General features: G+C 56.4%; 1 protein-coding gene across 1 annotated transcript; it reads left to right on the top strand.

Moving 5' to 3' along the window:
- Nucleotides 1-9,303: 9,303 nt before the first annotated feature.
- Nucleotides 9,304-11,890, top strand: LOC136016767 (protein ABHD12B-like). The gene is made up of 8 exons (XM_065684411.1): nt 9,304-9,382; nt 9,468-9,597; nt 9,851-9,891; nt 10,150-10,229; nt 10,407-10,489; nt 11,044-11,122; nt 11,287-11,411; nt 11,764-11,890. The coding sequence occupies exons 1-8, from the start codon at nt 9,340-9,342 to the stop codon at nt 11,783-11,785; spliced, it is 603 nt and encodes a 200-aa protein (XP_065540483.1). The 5' UTR covers nt 9,304-9,339; the 3' UTR covers nt 11,786-11,890.
- Nucleotides 11,891-19,776: the final 7,886 nt, after the last annotated feature.

Genomic DNA, 19,776 nt, shown 5'->3' with positions numbered 1-19,776 from the left:
TCCCCCCTCACTCCACATGCCATCCCTCATCCCTCCTTCTTACATCCTGGCTCCTCTGCACCCAGGGCCGTTCCTGGGCACCTCAGACCCCCTTGCCGATGGGCTGCATTTGGAGTGGGGAGCCCTGTGCTGCCTGACTTGGTTAGCTCAGTGCTTTCAAGCAGAAGAATGGCTGAACGATTTGAGAAGCCAGAGATGCTCCCCTTCACGGCGCCAAGCCATGTGCCATCATCTGGAGCAGCCCTCTCTTACCCCAGCAGCAGGAACACCACGCACATGCAAGCCCCTTCCTGCTGCTGGTGGGATGAGAGAAGCCTGCAGCACTTGGGAACTGCCCTGCCCTTGCCAGGATGGCTGTGCTGAGCCTTGGTCTCCTCATGCCCATCCTCCTGCCCCTTTCTCTCTCCAGATCCCACCCGTGTCACCTCTCTTCTGCCCCAGCTTTGCTTTGGCTCCTGCCTGACTGAATTTCTTGTGGATGAATTCAGGAAACGTAAGGGGCTGGTCCCTGCACCCGTTCTTGGTGGATGTGAACACACCAGGATAATTATCAGCGTGTCGGATCAGAGAAAATTCCTATTTTAATTGTGTAATTACCGCGATTTCCAAGCCCTCAGGCCTTAAACACCTCTGCTTGCTGGCATCTGGCAAACCAGGACTCCTTCATGGCTATTAGCATCCTTGGCATTAAATATTTAGCACCCTGAGAAGATGGAGCTTCAAATGTGCTCTTTGCGATTGGCAGTCATATTGGCCACTGGAAAGGTATTTCCACTCCCTCAACCAACCTTGTCTCCACCAAGAGCCTGCAGCTTGTCCACACCATTGGCTTTGGGCACCCCAGCACCGAGTCTCGTGTCTCCAGGGAAAGGGGACTTGCAAGAAGCCTGGGGAACTCTTTGGTCACTTCATGGCAGGGAAACACGAGACCCAGGAGCAACCTCTCGCTGCTGGGACTGGTTCACGTCTGAGCACCTACCCTGAACTGGCCGCCGTTGCCATCGTCGAGCTCCAGGATGTAGCCTTCCACCTGCACCGTCGACAAGGGGGGCTGCTTCCAGGACAAGGTGGCACTGTTGTTGTGGGTGCAGCACTCCTCCAGCTGCAGGATCGGGGGGGCCGGCACTGGGGAGGAAACTAAACACAAATTAGTGTAACCCTGGCTGCTGGCACCACAGAGGAGCAGCGGGGGGACAGCTGCAGCACGCACGTCTCAGCCGGAGCATGGAGGATGCAGTTACTGCCTCGGTGTGAAGCCAGCAGGGCACGAGGGATGGAACTGTGGTCTCAAGGTGTGAGGTGGGGGGGAAGCAGAAGGAGCTGTTCCCCAAACAAGCTCCACCGAGTTCCTCCACCCCGCAGATGAAGCTGAGGTTTCCCCAAGAGCTTCTCTGCTTTCTTCCTGTTTTCTGATGCATTTTGGTGAAACACGGCAGCACAACGACGTACCTGGCATGAAACTGCCCAGAGTCTTCACAGCAGCGGGGCTCAAACATGGGAGACTCTCTTGCACCCTCTGCAGAGCTGGCTGCAGCCACAGCCTTCTCTACAGCCCAGCCACCAGCACCGCTCTGCTTCCCATCAAACAAACGCACTGCAACAAAACAAGCAATGCCTGCTCAGCAGAGACGAGCCTTAGGACCTGCACAACAGGGAGCACCTCGTGTTTTTGCCATGGAGAGTGTCTAATGTGGAAGGGAACTGCATGAATGTGAGACTTGGTGAAGATGAGTCTTTCAACACTGCTATTCTAGTACCTGCCAGAAAAAGCCCAGGTTCCTTCCACAGTGTCCCAAGCAGAACACCTCCTCTGGAGGTGCCTGTGGGGAACCTGCTCAGCCAGAAAACAGCCCTTGTTGCTCAACACCTCCATGGAGGCACAGGAGGCACAAGCACGTTTCAGACAGGTCTCCAAACAGGCACCAGGCAGACCCTGTCTGCAGCCTCTGCACCTGAGGCCAGGCGGCTGCATACCCTATAGCCTCCTGTCAGCTACACAGGGAATGTGAGAGACTGTTGGGGCTTTTCCTGCTCAGACTGCTGCAGCTGGGCATTTGTATGTGTGTAACACAGCCTGCTCCTGCTCTGGAAACATAGAGGGGTGACAGCATGACAGGGAAAGGGGATGTCTACTGAGACATCCCATACCATGGCCAGGGACAGCCCTCACAAACCTCCTCTCAGCAGAGCTCCTTGTCCTCCAGCCACATCCTCACTGCCCAAAGGCTGACACAGCCAGCGAAAAAAAGACATAGAGATTCCGGACAAGACGTGGATGAGCCATTGGTGCCCAGGACAGAAAAGACAGACATGCCAGTGTTCACCATTCACCACCTCCCTCTGGGATTCCTCCACCTCCTCAGGAACCACCAGGCTGAGGACATAGAGAAACTGAGTGAAGAAAGCCCTGTATCACAGCTAATAGAGCAGAAGGGATGCTGCTCATGCCCAGCATATGCTGGTAATGGATGCAAGATGCCTTGTATCTGTTGCTCACCTCTGCTCTTCATTGAGACCTCTGGTGTTGCGCTGCCGTTCCTGGTGCTGCAACACGAGTTTGAGATCCAGACCCAGCCATCTGCAAAGCCTACAGAACACAAGAACTGATTTCCACAGGGAGGGTGAGATGAGAAGAGAGCCTCTGTCAGCTCCACTCTGGCCCCACAGAGGAAGGCGGGCGGCTAACGTGGCAGCAGATGTGCTCTTATTAATGAAAAATACCCCTCTGGGATAGATGGAAAGAAGGGAGGGCACGAACACGCTAAGGTCTCCACCACTGGTGTGGAAGCAGAACAGTAATCTAGGAACTATGATTGTTCTTGGCAGACATGCCCAATGCATGGATGTGCTAAGTGCTGCCTGTCACCCTAAGACAGAAAACTCAGCCCAAAATTCTCTTGGCATTACACTGAGAGCCCAGTACCTGCTCTGATACCCCAAATGTTGCAACCAGCCCATTTCTTCTCTCCTTCCAACCAAGTAATCTCACAGCCAGTTCCTCTGCTGGAGCATCCATAGGAGGCAAAAGAGAAGAGGAATAAGCCACAGCAAGAAAAGCTGCTGCTCCCAGCTGTTCTGCTTGTACCCTCAAAATGATGAGGAGCTGTCACAGATGCTGAAGTCCTGTGCTTCTTTCTTTTAATTAAAGCATAAGACCTACAGCCTTTAAATCTTGAGGCAAGCTTACCGTATGTGATGCCTGACTAATTAAAATGGGATGTTTAATTAAAACTTGCATTCGGTCAGGAAGTTGATGAAGCTAAACTGTTACTAATTGGCTTTTGGCTCCAGTCACGAGAGCCTGACTTTCGGAGACAGCGCTTCCCAGGGAGAGGATGCAGGAGTTCTGTCTGGAGCTGCAGCCCGGGCTGAACCTGCCCTTGAGACCGGAGCCTGCACCACAGCGTGAGGGGAGACCAGAGCAGACGGGGCCATGGCTGGGGGTCCTGCAGGAGCTGGCTCTCCTGGGAGATGGGCGACTGTGGAGCTGGCTGTGCCCTGTGCCACGGAGCAGCCTAGGAGCCACCACAGGGAGCCTCCTTCCTGAGCCTGCTCCCGGCCATCATCAGTGCCCACATGAACTCATGTCCTCATCCCTGTCCTCGTTCTTCCTTTGCCCACCTGACATCACCCACTCGCTCCTGCCGGGCCTGCTCTGAGGACGAGCAAAGCCGGAGCATCTTTGCTGCTAAGAACTGTAACTGAGCCAAGGCAGGCGACAGGAGCAGAGCATGGGTCTGAATGACCCCTCCTCAAACACTGCACCACCGCTGCTGCCCATTTGACATGGGTCCAGGTCAGCTTCTTCTGGCTTCCCATGAGAAGGATGTGCTCTCAGCCTGACATCAAGTAACACACATAAAGGCGCATAAAGTACCAGGCGGAAGAGCCTACGCTTGTCAGCAGGACACACACACAGGGCCAGTTGGTGAGCAAAGTTCCTGGTGTGAACTGCGGGCTAGAAACGAGCCCTTAGGAACGGCTCCTGCTCCCCTGCTGCAGACAGTGGGGGAAGCAAGGGATGGGAAGGCGGCGATCGCTCCCGCTGCGTACGGGGGCTTTGGTTCTCCTTCACTGCGGTGATGCCGGGGAAACCGGGGTCTGCAGCAGGAGGGTGAAATGTAAACTGGTAAATGGAGCAGCCCTGGGAGAGGAGCTGCACGTGGGGAGCATGTGCCCGAGGGCAGCTGGGGTCTGCAAAGCAGATGATCTCTGCACGAGCGAGGCAGGCCGCTCTCTGGGCTGGCATCTGCAGAGCAGATGATCTCTGGGGCAGACTTTACTGATATCGGAGTTAATTCCAGGGCCTGAGGAGGGGCCCCTGCATCTTTGGAAGAGGCAGAGTTCCCACTGCACCCGCTACTATTAATCATAGACCCCGGGGGATCCTGCTGGGGGAAGCACACAGCCCTTTGCCACTGCAGCACAGGGAAAACCCCAGGCAGAACCTGAGGAGGGAGGACACCCGAGGTGGGGACACTTTCGGGTGTCTCCCCTCTGCAGTGGTGACATCCACGTACAGCTCCAAAAGGATCCCCATCCCTGGCTGGATCATGGGTGAGTTACAGGCTTCTCAATGCACACAGAGAGATGTGGTGGGTTTGGGATGCTCAAGGGTCCAGCCCAGCAGAGCTGTATTGGCCTGTGAGGAGCACAGGCTGTGCTCCTTTCTCTCATCTGCCATCCTTTCCCCCAGTCCCCATGCAGCAGCACAGCAGACTCACATGTGTCACCCGAAGCTGGCAGCAGGAAGCCTTGCTCCAGAAGGGACTGTGGATCAGGCCGGCATGGAGGCAGCGGAGAATTCAGCTGGGAAAAAGCCTCATGTCCTCTGTGCCAGGCAGCCAGGCTGTCTGCAGCCTTCCAAGACCTGGAGGGGATGATGCAGTGGGTTTTGCCCCTCGCCGAGTCCCAGAGCTGGGCTGCTGCCTGGCAGTTGGTTGGATTCTGTTAAAGCCACTTAGTTTTTGGTAGCACTGATAACAACAGCGAAGCTGTTCTGGGTGCTGCAGAAATCACCGCCAGTCTTGGGAGTGCCAGATTTGAGGCCTTATCAGCTCAGCCTAGGTTGTTCTTATTCCCATCCAGCCCAAGTCATTCCTTATCAAGGTGAAATCGCACATGTGGCCTCCTGCAATAAGGACCTGCCGCAGGGTTATGGGAGTTTGTGGGGTCTGGGGAGGTCTGGGCATGGCAGGGTCCCCAGGAGTAGCACCAGGGATGTCCCCGTGAAGGACAAGCCCTGAGGGCTTAGGTTGGATGCTGCCTGTCCCACTGAGGCACTGTGCTGACCTAACCAGCCCCTTCGGTACGCAGCTAAGCCTATGTCTGCACCATTCCAGGGCCAAGCCCTGTGTCTGTGGGATTGGTTGCTTCCTTGGGATCACCATCCTACCACATCATCTCCCCTGTGCTCCCTATGATGACTGCAAGAGCCAGCCAGGAGCTGAACCCCGCAGTACTGATGCACTGTCACTTGGGTGCACAGATGGCCCCGGCCACTGGCTTTGTTCACGCAAACACAAGGGCAGTGTATTTCCTCAGCAGGCAGAACTGATTCAAAGGCTCCAGCCTGGAAACAAAACAAGGATGTGTTCTTTTCAAGCATGACCTTGCTAAAACCCTTTCATTGCCCCCCATGTGGCTATGGGATTTGCTTGCCCTGGGCAGGCAAACTGCTCTGCCTTTGCCCAGCCTTGCTGTGGGCAATGCTGAATTCATGCTGAGTTTCTTGTGCGTTTCATCAAGCCTGCTCTCAGTGACACCCTGCAGCAGCAGTGGCAATGTCCCTCAGTCCATCCGTACTGGCACAGTGACTTGCCCAGCCCAGCTCACGGCCCGCCTGCCCAGAGCCCCTCACCTGCACACGTGGCAGAAAGGGACGGGGGTCTATGCCCTGACCAGCCCCAGCCTTCTGAGAGGGGTCCTCTCTGAGAGGAGGCTCGTGATGTTTTGAAAATGACCTGCTGTGATTTGGCCCAAGCCCTGGAACCGCACATGAGCCCGCACTGGGGACACTGCTGGAAACAAGAGATTTAGGGTCAAAACATCAATTATTGTCTTTGCGTGGACTTTCCTGCATGCAAAAGAATAACTCTGGCCCCCAGCCCCCCTGCTAGGAGCAGCGTGCGTGACAGCCTAGCTGGGACGCCCAGCCAGTGCCTAGCTGGGCGCACGGGTCACTCAGACAGCAGAGCATTTTGTTCCTGCTGTGAATCCTTGTACTCACCTGAACCTGCTGCTCCCCATTCGCAGACCTTCTGTGGCCAGCACAGATGGTGCTTTGCAGCCTGCGGTGGTTTCTTAGCGGACTTTGTGAGAATCCTGTACAAGGAGGAGGGCCTGATCCCCAGTTTCCAGCATCCCTGCACTTTAACCCCACTTCTTCAAGGGGCAAACAATCAGGCCCGCAAAACTCTCCAGCAGAAGACAGAGCTGCCAAATAGCCAGAGACAGAACAAGCCAGAGGCTTGCTTCCGAAAACATGGGGACACCAGCTGAAGTTACTGGATACCCCTGGAGCTGCAGTGACCTCCTGTGTCTGCAGCACCGCTGTGGGATCAACCCTGGTTTAGCTCAGCCCCCTGGAAGAGGGCAGACCTAGGATGATTCCTGGCAACATGATGAAGGCCAGCTTTGCACGCAGGGACACTCGCTGTGGATCAGTTCATGTGCGGCAACTTGCTGGGCTGCCCCCGGTTGTTGGCCTAAACAAATGTAAGAGGTATGCAGTGTCCTGGGTTGCTCCTTGCTGGCAGTTCCTTGTCCTGAGCTGCTCCTTGCTGGCAGTTCCTTGCTGTGAGGATGTGTTGAAGATGCTCTGTCCTTGCTTTGATCCAGGATATAGTCCTTGCTTTGATTTTCAGAGAGAAGAAATGCAAGCATCTAGTAATAGCCCCTTGATATTCTCCAATTAATTCCTGGTTTGCTTCATTAACACTCAACAACAAATCACATCAGCTTTGCATTGGGAAAACCTAACACACACTTCCCTTTGAAATCACAAACAGAGCTGCCAGCTCTATTACGGGGATGCCAAGAAAAGCACAAGCTAAGCAAGGGTCTCTTGCTTGCCCACAGGTACACAGAGGGGCAAACAAGGTGATGGCGAGAAACTATTTGGAAAAGGCCAGATACCGAGGACTGATCTGCACAGATCTGGAGAGTGAGCTGATGCTGAGCTCCACTCTGTCCATGTTTCAGGAGAGCCACTTTGGACTCGCCCTCGCCTGGTCCTGCTTCAGCTGCACTGCATTAGGCAGCGTGCTGCTGGAGTGCACCCTCCGGGCCGTGTCCCTGGGAGAAGTCCAGGTCCTGCTGCAGCTCTGCACACGGGCATCCTCAGGCCAGGAGTACTGCGCATACATGGTGCAGCTGCGCTGCAGGCTGCTGCTCTGAGCCGAGCAGGTTCCGCATCCTGCTCTGTGCGGCAGTCTCCCCTGGAGTCTTGTAGCCAAGATGACACTGATGGAGTCTGGCTGCTGCTGGGATCTGAACCCTGGCAAGAAGGCCATGAACTTTGCTGGTGGCTGGTTTATGCACACAACGGTACAACAAATTCCTCCCCATCATCCCTCATGGGGCAGCCCAGGGCACTCAAAGCAGCAAAAAACTCAGCCCCAGCACTAAAGCCTGTGGCTCGCTGAGATCCAAATGGGATCCTCAGGACACATCCTCTCTGGTGCCCTCACATGCAGCCTAGGGATAGAAGTTAGCACAGTGCTACCTTCACGCATCTGTGCAGCCTCTGACTTCCACAGCAGTGAGAGCTCTGCGAACGAAGTGACCAATGTCACCACCAGAGATAAAGATGTCCTTGTCATCATAAACTGGCAAAAACATTGAAAAAAACCACTCCACCCCCCCAAGAAACAAACAGAAAAGCGCTACGAAAGGAACATGAAGAATGAACACAGCGGGCATGTACGAAAAGAAGCCGTAGGAAAATCCCGCCGGAAACCTGCCGCTCTCACCGCTGGCGCGGGCAGAAGTTTGGGAGGAAGCAAGCCCAAACTCCGCTGGTTTTGCACAGAGCAATGGCGAGCCCCCTCGGCGGCGGCTCATTGCTGCCATCGCATGTCCAGCCCCTGCTGGACGAGCCCCATTTCCCCCCCCACGCTCGGGACTGAGCCAGCGCAGCCTCTCACTCGGAGGAGTTCCCCTCCAGCCCGGCAGATCCTCGTGTTTGCGACGTTCGCTGGGCTGGTTCCTTGTGGCACGGAGCGTTTGTGCCATCCCGGTGCACGCGCGGCATCTGCCGTCATCCTGCGCTGATCCCCTCCAGCTCCTGCAGCCCAATAAGGCCCTGCACCTGCCCATCCCCACTGACAGCAAAGCGAGGCGCTGGGACCATCTCTCCTGTCCTCTTCATGGCAGTGCGCTGCTGCTGCCCCAGCTGCAGCCCCTGCACCCACCAGGGATGGGGAAAACCTTGGGGTGGAAGCAGAAAGGCTCTCATGAATAAAACCAGCCGGATGTGCTGATCGCTTCCGCTTTTCCTCCTGCTCCCTCGGCATGGGCAGAGCAGCTCGCGGCTGGCCTGGGCTGTGTTACTGCAACGTGTGCTGATGGGGAACCCGCACCCACCTGCCCACAGCCCTGGTTTGACAGGACCTGACTTTAAATCTTTACGTAAATGTCAAGGGGTAATGGCTTCAAACTTAAACGGGAGTTTAGATTAGATACAAGGAAGAAATTCTTTACTGTGAAGGTGGTGAAGCACTGGAATGGGTTGCCCAGGGAGGTTGTGAGTGCTCCATCCCTGGCAGTGTTCAAGGCAGGTTGGACAGAGCCTTGGGTGACACAGTCTGGTGTGAGATGTCCCTGCCCGTGGCAGAGGGGCTGGAACTGGATGATCTTAAGGTCCTCTCCAGCCCTATGATTCCTATTCTATGATTCGATGTTAAGGAACTTTCTCACAAGAAGAGTCTGATTATGCTGCATGCTGGGTACGCTGGGAGTGTGAGAAGTGTAAGAGGTCTTCTGGGAGACTCAGGTCGGGATCAACAGTGAAGCAGGAGGGAGAAATTCTGCCCCTCCGTGCAGTTCACTTGTTCCCCTTAAAAACACAAACAAGAAAATTGAGGGAAATGCTGAGGAACCTTAGGCATGGGATCCTCTAAAGAGTTTACCCCCTCCATATGATTCCCCCCAAACAGTGTATAACCCACCCCCAGAAAATCCTAATGAGCAGGAGGTGCAGCATCTGCAGCCGTGATGGGTGCAGTGCCACTGGGGGCACTCAAGAGAGACCCTGGCCAGAGTGACCCCCACCATGCTGGGGGTCCTAGGGTGCAACCTCCACCCACGCATAAAACAGTGCTGCTCCTCCAACAGACAATGGGTGCTGCTGGCTTCCACATCCTGGCCCTTGACTACAGAGGTAAAGTCATCCCCCTGCCTCTTGCTAAGTGACCCTCCTGAGGCCAGCCTCCCCAGGGTGTGACACCTGGCCATGTCCCCTGCAGGCTATGGGGACTCCAGCGGGCACCCCACGGAGAACGGCTTCACCATGGATGTCCTGGCACTCTATGACTGGGCCAAAGCACGGAGTGGGAACAGCCTCATTCTCTTCTGGGGACACTCCCTGGGGACAGGGTAGGTGTGGGGCTGGACAAAAGATGGGGGGTTCGCCGCATGGGTGCTGCCTCACTGGAGTCTGCAGACAGTCCCTGAGCTGTGACACTGCTGCCGGAGCGATGCCACTTGGGGATGGACAAGGGGTTGGAGCAGCTCCTTGGTGGAAGCATCTGCAAGGCAAAGCCGAGCAGGCAAAGCGGGCGTTGAGTTTGCTGTGCAACCCCTGGGGCGTCATCGCTGCTGCCTCTCACTGTCACCTCTCTTCTCACAGGATTGCCACAAATGCAGCAAGGAAACTGCAGGAGGAGCGAGGTAAGGGCCGTTGTGGCTGGGTTGGCCCTGTGCAGTTGTCCTCTGGGCTCTGCACGTCCCTGGTGTGCCACAGTTCAGGGGCCACTGAGGAGCTGGGGGTCACTGTCTGCTAAAGCATCAGGGTCAGCTCCTGGGGCAGGGACAAGTGACCGTTCCCATGCTTCTTAGAGGGAAGGGGGCATTTTGGTCTCATGGCTGATGCCTGGGGAGAGAAATTCCCCCGCAGCCATGCCTGCTCTCGCTGCACTCTGACCTCAGGAGGCCAGGTTGACGCCATTGTCCTGGAATCGCCCTACACCAACATCCGCGAGGCAGCCGCGCACATCCCCCTCACCAAGGTGAGCCCAGGGCTTCAGCCCGCAGGGTCCCACCGTGGGTACAGATCAAGGGCTCTCAGAGGCAGCCCCAGCTGCCTGGGCGTTCCCCCCTTTGCAGGGACAGGGTGCATCGGTCAAGGGCAAAGCTTAGCCGACTCTCCCAGCTCCCAGCCAACCCCGCAACTCTCTCCCTGGCAGATCTACCGCCACTTCCCGGGCTTCGAGTACCTCATCCTGGACTCGCTCGCTCTGGCTGACATGTTCTTCCGCAGCGATGAGAAGTGAGTGGCTGGTGGGAATGGGCACCGCTGCCCTGTGGGGCTGTGGGGATGGTAGTGGGACCGCCTGGTTGAGGAGAGGTGGGTTGGACACGTCACGCCATGAAACGCCTGTGTTCTGATTTAGGTTTGCTCATTTCACTCGTGCTTTGGGAGTGGCTTTTTATTTGCACAGCTTCAGGTACCAGTATTATCACTGCGTAAAATCCACAAAGCACCATCCTCTATGTGAGCCCTACATGCTCCAGGCCCACCACAGCGCAGCACACACACCTCAACAGCCTTTACTGAAAGCCTTGAAGCTTTTGAAGCCTGAGCACCCCGTAGCCAGGTTTAAACTTCTAGGGTGCTTGGTGCTGCCATGCCAGGGCAAGTGGCATGGGCATTACCCTGCAGCGCTTCAGCAGCCGCCTGTAGCTCCTGCTGGGCTGCTCTGACTCTGAAGGGCAGTGCCAGGGGGTCAGGGCAGCTGTGAGAGATTTGGCAGGGGCTGGGGAGGCTCCCCTGGGCCCATCAGTTCCAGGGTGACTCCTCAGCACTGCGCTTGCTGTTCACAGCGTGCAGGTGCTGTCCTGCCCGCTCCTCATCCTTCACGCAGAAGATGATGCCATCCTGCCCCCGCTCCTGGGACGCAAGGTGGGGACCGGTCCCTGTGCGTGGGCTTTAATGTGGGTGGGCAACGTCTGAGCCTGGGGTTGGAGGGCTGAAGTGGCTGGAGAGGGGGTGGCCATCCCTGGAATACCACAGGGGGTACGGGGTCCTCTCCACATGCCACTAACTGAGTTCCCGCCCTACATCAGCTCTTTGAGACAGCACGAAGCGCCTACAAGGACAAAACCAAGGTGAAGTTCATTACCATGCCCAAAAAGCTGGGCCTGGGGCATGACTACATCTCCTTCAACCCAGAGCTGCCTTCCTTGGTGAAGTAAGTGCTGCTCTGCAGAAATGGGGGTACAGAATGAGCCTGAGCCTCCTCTTCGGGGTGCATCCTCCCTGTCACAGCCATGCAGGTGTCTTCCCCTCCTCCTTCCCCTCTTACGCTGCGCACAGGCATCAGTTTTTGAACTCCAGTTGCTCTTCACTGCCCCAAACCTGTCCTCAGCCTGGGTGTCATGAGGTTGTGGCACTGCAGCAAGGTCCCATCTCCCCTTTGCCCTGAGTACACCGCTTTGCTTTAAGCGCAGCACAGTCCCACATCTAGGGATCGGAAACCAGGCTCTGAAGCAGCACAGCGTGGTCAGCAATAACAGTGTAAGATTTACTGCATCTTGTTACAGAGACTTCTTGAACATTAAGTGATGGCAGCTGCTGCATGCAGCAACCACAAGCACTTAAATCCACACCAGGAACCTGTTATGGCACTGACCTTACTGTTGTAAGTAATAAAAACTACTGAAAAACGTTCTAATTGTCCCACTGCCTCGAGGATGCTTCAGGATACTTGGGGGATGGGGATACTGTTGTGATCTGGGTGCTGCTCCTGGGACAGGAACATGCAACCTATGCCCAAGAGCATCACATGTGGCAGTGTTGGGGGTACATAGCCCTATCCCTTAACTCCCCAACACTGATGCCTCAGGACTGGCAAGACCTGCACCCCAAGTCCTGCTTCAGCATCACCTGCAAGGCCATGTTGGTTGTGGGCCATGCTGGCTGGGTTGGTGACACAGGCGATGCCCCCATTGGCGTGACCTGTGTCCAGGCAGTGCATTCTCCAGGAGAGCAGGAGGAGAAGTGGAAGCAACCAGCACATCCGGCTGGTTTTATACATGAGAGCTTTTTGCTTCTGCCCTGTATTTCCCTCGCCTGTGGTGGGTGATGGGGGTGCAGCTGGGCTGCAGCAGCACATTGCCATGAAGAGGACAGGAGAGATGGACTTTGCTGCCTGCAGGGATGGGCAGGGTGCAGCCTAAACTGCCTGCAGGTCTTTATTGGGCTGCAGGAGCTGGAGGGGATCAGCGCAGGATGACGGCAGATGCCGCGCGTGCACCGGGATGGCGCAAACGCTCCGTGCCACAAGGAACCAGCCCAGCGAACGTCGCAAACACGAGGATCTGCCGGGCTGGAGGGGAACTCCTCCGAGTGAGAGGCTGCGCTGGCTCAGTCCCGAGCGTGGGGGGGGAAATGGGGCTCGTCCAGCAGGGGCTGGACATGCGATGGCAGCAATGAGCCGCCGCCGAGGGGGCTCGCCATTGCTCTGTGCAAAACCAGCGGAGTTTGGGCTTGCTTCCTCCCAAACTTCTGCCCGCGCCAGCGGTGAGAGCGGCAGGTTTCCGGCGGGATTTTCCTACGGCTTCTTTCCGTACATGCCCGCTGTGTTCATTCTTCATGTTCCTTTCGAGCCTTTCCTCGGTTTTTGCTAATGTTTTTGCTGGTTTATGGCCCTGCTTTCCCCTGGCCTGGCGGGGGGCGGGGTGAAGTGTGTCTCTCCACTCAGGGCACAGCGGGAGGAAACCCCTGAAGGCTGGAGCGGCTCTCAGCACCCCCCAGCTCCCGAGGCCACAGCCGGACCTTTCCTTTCCCGGGAGAACAAAGCGCCCCATTGTGCAGGGGAAATGGGGAGGGAAGAGTGACAGGGCAGGGAGAGCCCTGCGGGGAGAGTGCTTCTGCAGGGCCTCAAGGAGGAGTCACCCACTGCTTGTGCCAGACCCATGGCTGCTGACCCCGTTTTCGGGTGGCTCCGTGCCAGCCCTCGAGCCTGGCTGCGGGGCGGAGCCCACCCGGGCCGCTGGAGGCAGCCCATGTCCAGCAGTCCCGGGTTGTCTCGCATGCCCCGTGTGTTCTGTGGCGTGTGTTGCATGTGGTGGGACGAGCAGGGGCTTCCGTCCGCCAGGCTTGCTTGCAAGGCTCCTGCTCAAATGCCATCCTCAGACGCAGCTGCTCACTGGAAATGGGCTCCAAAAATAGGCTGTCGGGGTCCATGTCTGGCAGGGCTCCATGGCTCCTCGAAACATGCTTTCCTCCTGTGGGAAAAGGGGGGAAAAAATAAAATCAGGATGCCTTTGCTAACAGCTGGCCCTAGAAATGAGTCAGGAATTTGCACCGTGATGATACAGCCCAGCACTGCCAAGCTGGGGGTCTGTACATCCCCGTGGGCTGTCTGGGGACACAGGGACCCTGAGCGTGCTGCCTGTCCCCACCGCCCATCTGGCTGCACACATGCAAATGCGTGGCAAGTCGCTTTGTTGAGTGACAGCGGAGATTTTGGGGGGTTGTTGCTTGGATTAGTGAGGTACCGGCGCTGTCACGGCAAGGAGGAGCGTGAGGCGCATAAAGGTCCTGGCACTCGCCGGGCTTGCAACGAAACAAAGCACCAGATGGTTTCAACTTCGGCACAATACATGGTGAAAAAGTATTTGAACTGGGGCTGAAAAAGCAAATGCGGAAAGAGGGAGAGAAACAAAAGACAGGGAAACCCTCAGCAAGTGTCAGAGCAGAAGAAAGAATTGGGGGAAAATGGTAAATGTTAAAGACAAAAACAAAAAGCCCTCTCCCGAACCAAAGCTCATGGCAGGTAACATCTGTCCAGCAAAGCCTCTCGTCAAAGCCCCCTTCCATGTAAAGTCACCTTTTTCCTTGCCTCCATCACTGTTGTGACATGGCCCCATCCCTGGACAGGGCTTTGGGGGACGTGTTTGGTGCTGCCATGTCCCATGGCCATGGTGCTGGCCTGAGGGCAGCTGGCAGTGATGTGCAGACACTGGGGCAGCAGAGTTACCCGTACTGCTGCAGCAGGCTAATGTCTTACCATGGTTTCTTAGCTCACATATAGTGTCCCCACAGCCGGTGGGGCTGTGTGGCAAACCAGCCCACATCTCCACTGCAGGGCCTCGTGGAGGTTTTAGTTTGGTTTCCTATCAAAGGCTTATGCAACCTGCAATGTGTGCATGCATATGGATGCGAGGCTTTTGTGTTCCCCTTGCTCCTCCCCCATAAACATCTTGAACCTGCAGACCGATTTCAGAGATGCCTTAGAAAAGGGAAGAAGGCTTCAAAGTTATTACATCCCCTGGCATTTTTGCAAAATGAGCAAAATAAGCTTATGCAATTGTGTGAGAGCAGATTGCAGTGTTAGAGATTGTGTGTGTGTGTGTGTGTGTGTGTGTGTGTGTGTGTGAGAGAGAGAGAGAGAGAGACCCCTTATTAGCCATCAGAGAATCCACAAGGCACAACCCTCCAGGACCTTTGGCTTCCTGCCACTCAGCCTGTGCTGCTGGTGCTGAGTTGGAGTGTGAGCGGCTGGTGGCTCCAAACTCTAATGGTGGCTGCCGAGGTTAAAATAAGGGTTTGAATTTTGAGGTGCCCGTGGGGGGTGTGTCAGCTCGCCAGACCCGCACCCCCTATGGAATGGCTTATGGGGCAGAGGGTGATCCCTTTCCCCGAAGTAGGGGGAGGATACAGGTGGGTTTGTGTGCTAAGCCACCATGGGTGCTGGAGTGAGTGGCAGGGCTGGGTGCCATGAGGTGCAGCATGGTGACACAAGGACACCCATGGGGGATGCCACCTCTGCAGGCCCTGGGATGGCAGGGGTACAGGGTGCCGTGTCCCCCAGGTAGGGGACAGCGGGGTGCATCATGCCATGACCTTCAGCATGGGGCAGTCCAGATGTGCCATTGTTTGTTTCTTATGTACTGAGGGGCTGCAGGGCCATGTCCCGAGGGGTGCAGAACAGTGGGGAGCCGGGATGATGCCCCCTGAGGTGCGGGGTGGTCAGAACTAATGTGATGCCACCCAGGGGGGAAGGACAGCGGGGACCACGGCGGTGCGGGACACGGGGCGAACCCCACGCAGCCGTTCGCCGGGGCGCGGGGCGCTGCCGGTGCCCGGCACGGGGCGGGACCGGGTGGTGCCTGCGGGGCCCCGCTGCACAAAGGCCGCCGGTCGCTCCCGCCCCAGGGCCGCCCCGCACCCCCGGAGCCGCCCCTACTCCGTGACCCAATAAACGCCGCTGCATTTGAACGCGGCGCCGCCTCCTTTCCATTCCGTTCTGTTCCGCTCTCTTCGCAACGCTCCGCCACGCCGGAGGCACCGGCAGCTGCGCCGAGTGAGCCTGGGAGGGCAACGGGGCCGCGCCGTCGGGGGTGGGGACATAGCGGAGCATCGCGGTAGAGGGGTCCACCGAGCCCCGGAGCTGGGGGGGGGGGGGGGTGAGGCTCTGACCGCCGCCGGTCCCTCCTCTGCGGGCGGTGCTGGGGCGCAGCCCGCCCCTTCCACCCGTGTGTGCGGGGCGCCGGCCCGGGGCGGCGGCGTCGGGGCCAGCCGGTAAGGTAGGTGCGAGGGGAGAGTTGAGGGGTGCTGGGGAAGGGAGAGGGGTCCCGTAGGCGGAGGGTGCGATGTGGTGATGGGGTTTTGAGGAGTGGGGGAGCCACGGCAAACTCATCGCGCCCCGGCAGTGCGGACCTCCGCAGTGGTGGCAGCGGCACCGGTGGCAGAGCCCTATCCCGCGGTGCACCCCTGTCCCCGGGCAGCTGGCTTTGGTGGCCACCCTTGAAGAGCTGAGTGTGTTGTCAAATGATTTACTGGTATTTGGGTGCTCTGAACGCCCCAAAATGCTGGAAATGGGAGCCGGCGCTGGGCCAGTTCTCTCCGGGTTTGAGAAGCAGCAGGCTGAGGCTGGAGGAATTTGTAACAGCGGTTGTTTTGTCGTAGGCGAAGTCCCCGCTGTCACCAAGGCGGCAGACAGCATCTGCTGTCTGGCCGCAGACCGTGGGCCCCATCACCTCTGGCGCATCCTGGTAAGGATGGGGTTGAGGCTATTAAACTCAAAGCCGCAGCCTGGGGGGGTCAGCCCCCAGAGTAGGGTGCACCCGGGGTTTGCCGTGCAAGTGGGTATCAGTTTGGGTGAGTGTGTTTATCCTGCCCGTCTTTCCCATCTGCTCACCAAAACGGATGATGGCAAAGGCCCGGTCCCTGCAGTGTGATGGGCGCGCGGCATTACCGACGTGATTCAGCATGGAGCGGGTTTATCGGAGCCAGCCCGGGGCTGAGCTCCGCAGGAATTACCGTATCGCTGACTTCCTGGTGTGCGGGGTACCACCGGTTAAATTGCCGGCTTGCTTTGGTTACTTCTGAAATGATCAGCTTTGTGCCTCTGCCTTGGGCTTTATGGAGCGCAGGCTCCCCCAGTTACTGCTCCCCCAGTTACTGCAGCGCAACTCCAGCCGGGTTTGCAAAACCAAACCAGATGGGTGCATTGTTTTTCTTTATGGAGGGGAAGGCTGCTGACTGAAAGGCCCTATTACAATGCAAATACCAGGGTGGTGTGAATATTCAAAACAGTGCCTTCTTTTGAAGCTCTTTACATAAATCGATAGTGCTTTGTATGTCATCGCTGCTTTGCTAATCTGGAGTGGAGCTTGGTTAACAGAATCTCCTTTCTCTGCCAACTTTGGAGGGTTTGGTGTGTTTTGGGGAGCGCGGTGAGAGGTGGCATTGAGGTGCAAAGCAGCCAGTGCCAAAAAATTATGGCTATGCTCAATGGGGAGGAGGAGCTGCCAGCTGTAAAGTTTGACTTCAGTGGTGACCCTTGAAGAGTCGGGTGTGCTGTCAAGTGATTTACTGATACTTGGGTGCTTCATTGCCCTTTTGGGTTTTGTTTTTCCCCTTCTCCTTGGGTTCTTGGTGTGACCCTTTGTGGATGGGTGTTGCAGGGTGGGCTGAGCTCAGAAATCACCTTGACCCAGGCAGTGTGTGTGTGTGTGGGGGGGTGTGTGTTGGATGTGTACTGAGTGAATTGCTGCAGCTGCTGTGGATGAGATGGTTCATTAGGGGAAAGAGATAATGAGTTAGATGAGACAACCTCAGCTCTGAGTTTCCATCAAGGGCTTAAAGGTCTGGTTTTGGTGGCTGATGGACATCTTGTCATAAATCTTACCATTAAAAATTGGGGTCCTGGTGGGGTTTTGCCAGTTGCGTTCACATCACCCTAGTTGGTGCAAGTGCAGGGAGAAAGGCAAGTTGCTTTTAACCTGCTTATGCCTGGCCTTGCTCTTCAGCATGGGGTGGATGCCACCAAATGGTTACATCTCGAATGGGTGCTCATGTTTTGGAGGTGGCCACATGATGCTGCTCTGTTGGGCACTTACCTGCATCTAATTGCCAGGCCCTCATTTGAGTTGAGGCAATCAAGTAAGTAGGAGCAAAGCAGCATTTTCCATGCTGTCTCTTGAAGGAGATTCTTTGCTCCAGGCTGCTGCCTTCTGTGGAGCGCTGGTTGGGATGGAGGCAGGGTAGCCCATAGCCCCGGAGAGGGGCAGTTGGTAATGGCAGCCCATGAGGGCATTTGGGCAGAGCATCCCTAAAATCCCCAGCTTGTGCCATTGAGCAGCTTGCATGAATGCTGTTTGCATTAATACTGTTTTGCACCCAAAACAAAAGGCGTTGTGCTAATTGTGGTTGTTTTTACTTGGTGGTGCCTTGATTGACCAGGTAATCTGTGTCCTCGTTGGTCAGAAGCTGAAGCTTCGAGCTTGGTATTGATTCCAGGAATTTAATATGCCAAGTGGTAATTCCTGCTTATGCCTATACTGAGTTAAATTTAGCTGCAAATTCAGTCGTATCAGGCCCCCACATTGTGTGCTGTGAAGGTTATCTGGCTCTCAGGAGGGGGTGGATTTAAAGGAAGGAAGGAGAAATGCTGGTGAAAACTTCGGCTTATCATCCCTGAGCGCTTTGCTTCTAGGGACTTCTAGGGAGAACAGGAATAAACAACAATGTGGTTATGACTCCAAGTAGTTCTCCTAAACCTGCACCTTCCTGTGCTGTCTGCTCAAGCCAGTCGTTTGGGGAGACTTAACATGACACAGAAGGGCAGCTATAAATCTGAACAAAGTGATGCCCTATGTGGAGACCAGGGAGCCCCCACTCAGCTGCTGCCCACCCCTATTATCCTTCCGGGTGTGGGCTGCCCTCCTGCATCTCAGCTGCTGGCCCATCTGCAGTGGAGATGAAAGGCTGGGGTTTAATTCGGGCTTTGTGTGCCTCTTGTGCTCCTCCCCACCGCCCCCCCCCACCGCCCCCCCCTTAGCCCTTTCTCCATTGCCAGTCTCCCATCCCCTACGCTGCAGGGCAGCTCCAGTGCGCGGGTGCAGAGGGTGGCTGTGCGCTGGGGCTCTGATGCCGCTGACCTCATTATTTTGACTGCTGGGTGATGCCAGGCAGCCTGTGAGATCATCAGGTAGGAGGGTTGGGCTTTTTTCACCCCCCCTCTCAAAGCGCTGCTGAATAATTCAGCTGGGAGTAGGCATCTTGGGTCACCTTGTGCAGCCGGCTGCCTGCTGGAGCGGCTTCCTAAGATGGAGGTTGTGCAGGATGCGTGCAGGATCTCCTCGCTGCCAGCAGCTTGCCATTGTTGACTGACTGCAGGTAGGCGAAGAGCGTTGCGTTGTCATTCTTTATTCCTGATGCTTGTTATGTCGAAGGTATGGAATCCCCTCCCCGGGCTGCGCGAGGGTGGCTGGGTCTCACTGAGCTTGTGTGGAGCTCTGACCATCCCTCGCCATGGGGATATGTGAGGCTGGCGGGGCCGAAAATCTCACCAGGGCTGTAGCGCAGGTCTGCCCCAGGCAGGGGCCATGCACCCGATGCTCTTCTCTTTTGGGGATTGTATTTTTCTTTTATGGGGTCCCCAGGGTCCTTCAGCCCATCTGGACTCGTCTAGGATAGGTTCTGGGGGCTGCTTGATGGTATGGCTCTGAGATAGCGTGATCCCAGTGTTCCAGCAGCATGGGTGCTTGGGGACATGTTGGGAGGTGGCAGTTAGGCTCTTTGTGCTGTCTGACTGGGGGAACTGGTTCTGGTGGTGTGATAGTAGGGTCAGGTACTGGAGAGAGAGGTCTCTGATGGGCAGGAGGTGGCTGACCCTGAAGTAGCTCAGAAATGCCTGGGAAGCTCCATGGGTCGGTTTCCCCTTTGCTGCAGGCTCAGCTGTGAGCTCTGGATTGGGCAGGGCTCTCCTGATGCTGGTACCCAGCAACACTATGGAGCCCCATGTGTGCTGGGCCATGGGTGTGGGTGGGAAATGGGGTTGCTGGCTTGAGAACAGAAAGTAGTTTGTTGCCTTCCTTTTGCTAGCAAGCACTTGAGGTTTTGGGTGCCGACAACTCCTCTGTGCCCTGAGCTGAATGCAAATGCATTTGTACCTTCACCTCTGCCCGTAGTGCTTGGGTGCTTTGCTAAAGCAGTTCAAGCGGCATCTGGGGGGGCTGTAAACCAGGGGACACCAAGGGTTTGTGGCTCAGGTGGGGCAATGTGGGAATGGGGGTGGGATTGTGTCCACTCTCTGGAGATGT

The sequence above is a fragment of the Lathamus discolor genome, chromosome 6 (assembly GCF_037157495.1).
Source record: "Lathamus discolor isolate bLatDis1 chromosome 6, bLatDis1.hap1, whole genome shotgun sequence".
NCBI lineage: Eukaryota > Metazoa > Chordata > Aves > Psittaciformes > Psittacidae > Lathamus > Lathamus discolor.
The sequence above is the reverse complement of the archived record's forward strand: the minus strand, read 5'-3'. Positions and strand labels throughout refer to the sequence as shown.

Bases quoted from the DNA above. Each gene is read 5' to 3' on its own strand.
- LOC136016767 (XM_065684411.1), top strand. From the start codon at position 9,340: ATGGGTGCTGCTGGCTTCCACATCCTGGCCCTTGACTACAGAG. The intron at 9,598-9,850 runs GTAGGTGTGGGG...CTCTTCTCACAG, and splicing joins GGACACTCCCTGGGGACAGG to GATTGCCACAAATGCAGCAA. The intron at 11,123-11,286 runs GTGGGGACCGGT...GCCCTACATCAG, and splicing joins CCCCGCTCCTGGGACGCAAG to CTCTTTGAGACAGCACGAAG.